Below are 7,329 nucleotides of genomic sequence, written 5' to 3' on the forward strand. Positions count from 1 at the left end.
TGGTGATTAACTGTTTGTTGCGTAACTAGAATTCCAGAACAGAATGCTGGCATTTCCCGCAAAGCAATCTATAAACGTGTAACTAGGGTTCAGAGGACAAACATATTTATCAGTAGACTCAGACTGTATCCAAAGTTGATTGTGGAATACCCAGCTGTTACCTGAATGTTGATTAATGTAAATTTACGTTCAAATACAATCATGCACTTTAACCTTAAATGGAAACTTAGTTTAATATCAGGTGGTAATACATTTTAATTGGAGCATGAGTTTCAATTTCAAAGTCTTGAGTTTGACCAACCTTTAAAGTGCAAGTTCAAATGTTTTTTTTGTTTTCTTTTCATGATTCCTTCTGATCAAATGAAGTTAAAATTCTTGTTTACAAATTTTAACAAATCAAACACTGTTTAATACAAATTTTATTTAGAAAAGATTGCAGTATTCAGACTGCCACATAAAAACAAAAACATTTAAACAGCTTTGAAAGACAAAATAATTAAGTAAAGTGTTTAAGCATGGTAAAGTATAGTAACACAGAAGCTTATATAAATGCCACATAATATAACTCTTCTAGTAATTGCTGACAAGTAGAAATTTGTATTTACACTAGAGAACTAGAGAAACTACATTCATACAGTATATTCACAGGCCTTCGAACTGCAAAGCTCATACCAACAATATGTATAGCCTACTAGACAAGCTCCTGCTGGCCGGGACAAAAAAACGTAAAAAAAAGTATGACGGTATTAAACCGTTAAAAAAGTGAATTCAACATGGCCATGACGGCATTAAACCGTTAAAAAAGTGAATTCAACATGGCCATGACGGCATTAAACCGTTAAAAAAGTGAATTCAACATGGCCATGACGGTATTAAACCGTTAAAAAAGTGAATTCAACATGGCCATGACCCCATTAAACCGTTAAAAAATTGATTTCGACATGGCCATGACAGCATTTTCACACTGTTTCAAAGTATTGCTTGTGGCCTTTGCCATTGGTTTGACTTTGGGAGATTTTACTCACAGCTAGAGGCCATTATTCTAGTCCGGTGATTTATAATGATCTGTGAACCTTTATTGGATGCAACTTCAAAACATAGCCTTCAAAATAGTTTCAAAAGATAGAAAATAAATTCTTCATCTTGTGAAGAAAAGGCTTGATTAATGAACATCTAAAGATGGGCCAGGCTAACACAACTGTCCACATTTACAGATAGTGGAATGCAAGAACAGTAGAGGAACATTAATCAAAATATGAAGAAAGGTTTATTAGCATCTATAGATTAGATGAGCACTATAGCAGCTGTTTGAGTCACCATTACAGTATGTGTCGGAGTGAGTATGAGGCTAATGTCCCAAACCACTGGACGAGTGCATGCTGCCAGTAGGCAAAAAAAGTAAATCCCAGATTATTTTCCACAAAAATGTGAATATTTGTGTTTAGAACTTAAAATGAACAATGTAAACCAACCATTCAGATTGGGCAAACTTTTCCAAATACGTGATGTCAGTAGACTCAGTACTGAAGTACAGAAAACTGACTGACATACACTGTCCACATGATATCCAAGATCCACTTGGATGCCACACTTTTATTGGTCCCCTTCTTATTACACAATGCTTACCCTAGTAGGCAGTGGCTGATGCTTTCCTGATTTCACCAGCAGTTTTTTACACCTTTATTTTGTGTAAAACTAAATCTAAATAGCACGTTAAGTCTTACCTGACAAAATACTGTAGCATACAGTAGATAAACTTGGCAGCAGCCAGCCACAGACAAATATTACCAGCAAATAGCTGATGTCAATCTCAATCCTGCTAAATGTCAACAGGATAAAGGATGGCACAACAAACAACTCCTCCTGTAGCCTAGTGGTCAAACCCACATTTTAAAATCAGTAGTAGTCAAAGAGAAACATCTCCTAACATCTCAGATTTGAGGTAGAACTATCGTGTGAACCCACTCAGCCAACCAATGAATACAGAGATACGGTATTACAAGCCCGCAATTTTCCTGAACGAAGGAACGAATGTTCCACACGGGCTCTCATTGTGTTGCTCGAGATTCCGGAGGATCCTGAACCTTTTGCTGCACACCCCGCAGATAAAAGGCTTGTCCCCGGTGTGAAACCTCAAGTGGGCTTTCAGATTGTCTCTGAGTCTGAATCTCTTCCCACAATGAGGACAGTTGTGTGGCCTCTCGCCCGTGTGAAACCTCTCGTGGCGGCGCAGACTCTTCCTCAGGGCAAAGATTTTGGAGCAATGGGAACACGAGTACGGTTTCTCCCCAGAGTGGAATCGCTCGTGACGCCGGAGAATCTTCCGGTGTTTGAACTTCTTCCCGCAGTTGTTGCAGGCGTACCCGCTGCGAGAGTGGGACACGACCCCCTGCATGCGCCACACGCCATTCGCGCACCGCGTGAAGCAGCAGAGCCGATGTCCCGTGTGGGGGCCCTGATGGCGGCGGATGTCTTTCAGCCCAGGCGGACCAGATTTCCCCTTGGCTAAGCGTCCACTGCTACTAGCGTCAATCATGTTCTTCTTCTCCGATTCCGACGCCAGTACATTCACCAGATGTACCGAGCAGGGCTTCGTCAGCCTCTTGTCCGGAAAGACCAGCTTCAGCTTCGTCAACCTCTTGTCCGGAAAGACCAGCTTCCTCTTGTCCGGAAAGACCAGCTTCCTCTTTTCTGGAGAGACCAGCTTCCTCTTGTCCGGAGAGACCAGCTTCCTCTTGTCAGGAGAGACCAGCTTCAGCTTCAACTGGAGGTGGTTCTCGGTCTCCTGCTCGGTGTGGATCCGCTCCCATATGCTGACCTGCACAGGAGCGATGACCTGCACAGGAGCCATGGCCTCGTCTGAGGAGGACGGACGGTAGGCGGTACCTTCGGCGGTGCTCACGTTGGCCTGCTGGGGCTCCACCTGAACAGGTTCTTTGGATCGTTCAAGTTCGAGAACCTTTGGCTTTTTAGATCGTTCAGGTTCGAGAACGTCTGGCTTTTTAGATCGTTCAGGTTTGAGAACGTCTGGCTTTTTAGATCGTTCAGGTTTGAGAACGTCTGGCTTTTTAGATCGTTCAGGTTCGAGAACCTTTAGCCTTTTAGATCGTCCAGGTTCGCGAACGTTTGGCTTCTTAGATCCCTCAGGTTCTAGAACGTTTGGCTTCTTAGATCCCTCAGGTTCTAGAACGTTTGGCTTCTTAGATCCCTCAGGTTCTAGAACGTTTGGCTTCTTAGATCCCTCAGGTTCTAGAACCTTTAGCTTTTTAGATCGTCCAGATTCACGAACGTTTGGCTTTTTAGATCCCTCAGGTTCGAGAACGTTTGGCTTTTTAGATCCCTCAGGTTCGAGAACGTCTGGCTTTTTAGATAAATCAGGTTCTAGAACGTTTGGCTTCTTAGATCGCTCAGGTTGGAGAACGTCTGGCTTTTTAGATCCCTCAGGTTCGAGAACGTTTGGCTTTTTAGATTCCTCAGGTTCGAGAACGTTTGGCTTCTTAGATTGCTCAGGTTCGAGAACGTTTGGCTTTTTAGATTCCTCAGGTTCGAGAACGTTTGGCTTTTTAGATTCCTCAGGTTCGAGAACGTTTGGCTTTTCAGATTCCTCAGGTTCGAGAACGTCTGTCATCTTCAGAATCAGTGGACAAACAAACTTCTTCTGGTTCCTAGTGGCGACATCACTCTTTAGTTCCGATCGGACCAGGAGAGGTTTCAACTTAGCTAGCACAGCCGTCCTAGCGCTTTGAGAAATGATGAGTCTTTGATCTGCAGAGACAGAGAGAAATTGGACATCGTTTTGGCCGTCATTACATTTATGCATGTAGGTTTTATGTTGCTCGTTAAAGATATTATATATTCTTCACTGCTGAGGTGGTATTGGGTATTTATTTTCCTAGTTAATAATTATGATATGGCTGTGTATTCAAGCTGCTTTGAGTTTTCTATTCGTATTATTGCGTTTTCTTCATCTGTGGAGAGTGGAAATGTATGGCATATCCTTCACATGACACCGTCAGACAAAATTAATTATAGCAATAAAGAATTTCATAATCGGCTTAAATTTACAATGAATTACAGCAGCCAATCATCAATCATTAAAGTAAACCAAATAATTATCAACACAAGACCACATGTCTAGTGAACGAACTGCAATGGGTTATGAGGTTGTAGATCTGCTATATGTTTAATTGCAATTTATTTGAACATTTGCACCTATAATGACATGCCCAAAATAGGGATGCGAGTACAGGTTGAATGCCGTTAAAAGACATAAAAACAGTATAGCCATGCCCCACAGAACTGATTTATTATTCCACCTTGCGATTACATGTTTTGCTTTGCCCAAATGTCCCAGACTGGAATAACCAGCTCAACTGGCACTCTAACAAAATCTTAAAAAGTAACATAATACAGGTTACCACACCCTGATTCACAGCAAATTATTTAGTTTTCAAAAACAGGAATTCCACACTATTGCATGACTAGCTGCCCTACTTTGACTATGCTTGCACCTCTTTGTTCTCAAACACCTCTGTGTCACTGAAGACCAAGCTACAGTTCAAACCTCCCAAAACAAACTAATTTGACTACTCCTCGGTTTGGGGCCCATGACCCATCTTTTTGCAACCCATTTTGATAGTCTAGGGTGGCTCCGGGTAGAAAACAGAGTTAAGCAATTGAAATTTGGACTGACATTTAAAATTGTAAATGCAGCATTGCCCTCTATGCCCTTTGTACCCGCATAACTGACAAACTACCTCAAAAAAGTGAGTGACTCCCACAGCCACAATACAAGAGGAAGGATCTGGTATCACCCACTTTCAAAACAAACATGGGAAAATTATCTTTCTACAGCACTGCCACCCGAGTGTGGAATGCCCTGACTCCCTCCCTCAAAAAAATGCAAATCCCTGGCGTCCTTTAAAACAGGCTATTTTTTACCTTTTATGTTGATTTGAATTTTGTTATTTTTCATGTCATGATTATGAATTGAATACCCAGGAAACTAAAGCTCAGTGCTGTATCCTGGAAATATTATCTCTTGCCAATGAGGTCAAACTCAGCACCGCATTGGTCAGCCAAGACAGTGGGTTTAAGGAAGTGCAAAATATGAAATCAGTAGAACATATTTGTCTGACTATACTTTGAGGTTTTGAAAATAACACATGTTTGACAGTTTAAACAGCTGTTGTACTGTATTGGAGGCTGACAATGAGATATAATCTGTGGGCAAGTTTCTCAATACTGAGTGAACTGTTCGGTGCAATTATGCACTCACTGTATGTCAAAAATATACCAAAACTTTGATGAACAGGGAAGCTATCATTAAGACGAAAACACATTGGCAGTAAGAGAACTGCCACTTTGTTATATTGGACTTTCTTACCGACTGCTTTTCCAAGGACACTGGTGACTGGAGGCTCCGATGTGGAGTTACTTGACTTCCCCTCCACCATTTTCACATCCTTCAAAACAGATTTGTACAACAGTTAGAAGAAGAAAAGCAGTAAGTATTTTGTTTTAACAATAGTTTGTAGCAAAACAAATTTCTCGTGCAGGTGTTGAGGAATCAATCTGTTATCAATCAGCTTTGCTGAGGCAAACGAAGAGTCTGACACACGAAGATAAGAGAGGAACTTTGTTTGTGTCACGGGACCAAGCTGTACCCAAAACAATACATACCAGACCTGACTTCCTAAGACATCAGTGTGATGGCACATTGATTGCAGCACTAATATTTTAATAGCAAAAGCATATGTAAATACTACGCTAACTTTTTTTTTAAGGTTACAAAACCAAGAGCAAATACATTTGTTCCACTAAAACTTTTAACTTTGAGTTCTATCTTTGCAGTGCTAATAAACCACTCTGACTGTCTGAAGGACCATAAAATAGCAATGACTAATGCCAGGTGTCTACAAATGGGAACCCCCTTGAATTTTATTTTGAGCACCCCCCGGGAATGCAGCACATCTCTCTTCTTGGCTCTCATGTTTCTCACTAAGGTAGACCTTTTAGATGTTAAAGGCGCATCATATCATTGTCCAATGGTGACATTAATGTGATGTTTGGTTTCATGGTGGACTTTCAACATCTGCATCTACGATTGAACCCTATTTGTTGCCCACTGACCTCTTTTAAGAGAGAATGCTGGGGGTCAGCGGTGAGGCCATTCTCTTCACCCAGGGGTTTATCTGCAGGAGGGGGAGCCGCCGTCTCCTCCTCCTCTGCTGTGGTGGAAATTTTGGTATTTAAACATTCTCCATTCAAACGTGTGGACGAACACTGGTCATCTGTGAGCAGACGAGGGGGGAGGGGAGGAAACGAGGAGGAACACAAAACAAAACCCATGGATTAAAGAAGGTTGCCGTTGCAGGACAGTGGTTGCAATGCACGGCGACTGTTGTGTGTGTTCAGTGTAACTCAGTTCAGTCTTCACATGAACATCACGCTCAGAATCCGTTTAGTAGTAGCTAGTAGTAAACCATAATAATGAATGATAACACCATGCAGCGAGGTCATGCTGACGTGCATTCCGCGTGATTTTTGCATGCACGATGCATTCCGAACACCAAACTGCATGCATTGCACTACAGAGATGCATCAACAAGTTGCAAGTTGCAAAATACACCGTAGAAAGCATGTGCAAAATGTGCATGTAATAATATTGTAATGAATGCTTTGGGTTTGGTTTAATAACCGACCAAATAAATAATATAGCCTTGGATCAAGACTATTATAGATGTATTTTTTCCATCGAGTCTGACTTTTGCTTTCGAAAGCAAAAGTCAGACTCGAATAAATACCTTTATAGATATGGTAGTCTGGCCCAAGGCTACAGATACCATGTTCTGTCAATAAACCAACCATGCACAAAGCGTTGTTTAAGCTTGCAGGTCTTTTCTTTATATGGCAAAGCGATACACCACCGTACTACGAAACATAAATAACGTAGGAACTAGCATAGCATTGGTCTACACATCCGGAAGCTAAAACGACTACAAAACGAAACAAAACAAGTTTGCGTTAAATTACCAAATAACTGGTCTGATAATGATGATGATGGCGAAGAATCGTCGCCCACTTGCACTCCGACGCTGCGGACCACTTTATCACGCTTGCACATACTGCATCCTCCCCCAGCAGCAGGTCCTATGGACGGGGTCTGATCTGTGGTGGTGGTGGCTGCTGCTTGGTACTGACTCTCGAACAGTTTGGTCAATTCCGCCGTAGCCTCTTTCACCAGGGCGCCCAGCACGGTCTCCACCTGGACTTGGAAGCTGATCTCCACATTCTCCAGGGTGGTGCCACACAGAGACATGGTGGCAT

At 42.0% G+C, this 7,329-nt stretch overlaps 1 protein-coding gene across 2 annotated transcripts; it reads right to left on the bottom strand.

The window, feature by feature from the left end:
* Nucleotides 1–1,071: 1,071 nt before the first annotated feature.
* Nucleotides 1,072–7,329, bottom strand: LOC310871389 (uncharacterized protein). Of its 2 annotated transcripts, XM_083782876.1 has the most exons (5): nucleotides 7,036–7,329; nucleotides 6,133–6,293; nucleotides 5,387–5,465; nucleotides 3,059–3,765; nucleotides 1,072–2,959 (listed from the first exon to the last, which is right to left on the bottom strand). In XM_083782876.1, exons 1-5 carry the CDS (start codon nucleotides 7,319–7,321, stop codon nucleotides 1,997–1,999), a joined length of 2,196 nt encoding a protein of 731 aa, XP_083639002.1. In that variant the 5' UTR covers nucleotides 7,322–7,329; the 3' UTR covers nucleotides 1,072–1,996. The 2 variants fall into 2 exon arrangements, with proteins under 2 accessions (XP_083639002.1, XP_083639001.1); XM_083782875.1 differs by having other exon boundaries at nucleotides 1,072–3,765.

The sequence above is a fragment of the Protomyctophum parallelum genome, assembly GCF_964188405.1.
Source record: "Protomyctophum parallelum genome assembly, chromosome: 14".
NCBI classification, from domain to species: Eukaryota; Metazoa; Chordata; class Actinopteri; order Myctophiformes; family Myctophidae; genus Protomyctophum; species Protomyctophum parallelum.

What these genes read in the sequence shown, in the direction of transcription:
- LOC310871389 (XM_083782875.1), bottom strand. Translation starts at nt 7,321, where the DNA reads ATGTCTCTGTGTGGCACCACCCTGGAGAATGTGGAGATCAGCTTCCAA. An exon ending in ATTATCAGACCAGTTATTTG is followed by an intron (nt 6,294 to 7,035) that starts GTAATTTAACGC and finishes GTCTGCTCACAG; the next exon opens with ATGACCAGTGTTCGTCCACA. An exon ending in AGCATTCTCTCTTAAAAGAG is followed by an intron (nt 5,466 to 6,132) that starts GTCAGTGGGCAA and finishes TCTGTTTTGAAG; the next exon opens with GATGTGAAAATGGTGGAGGG.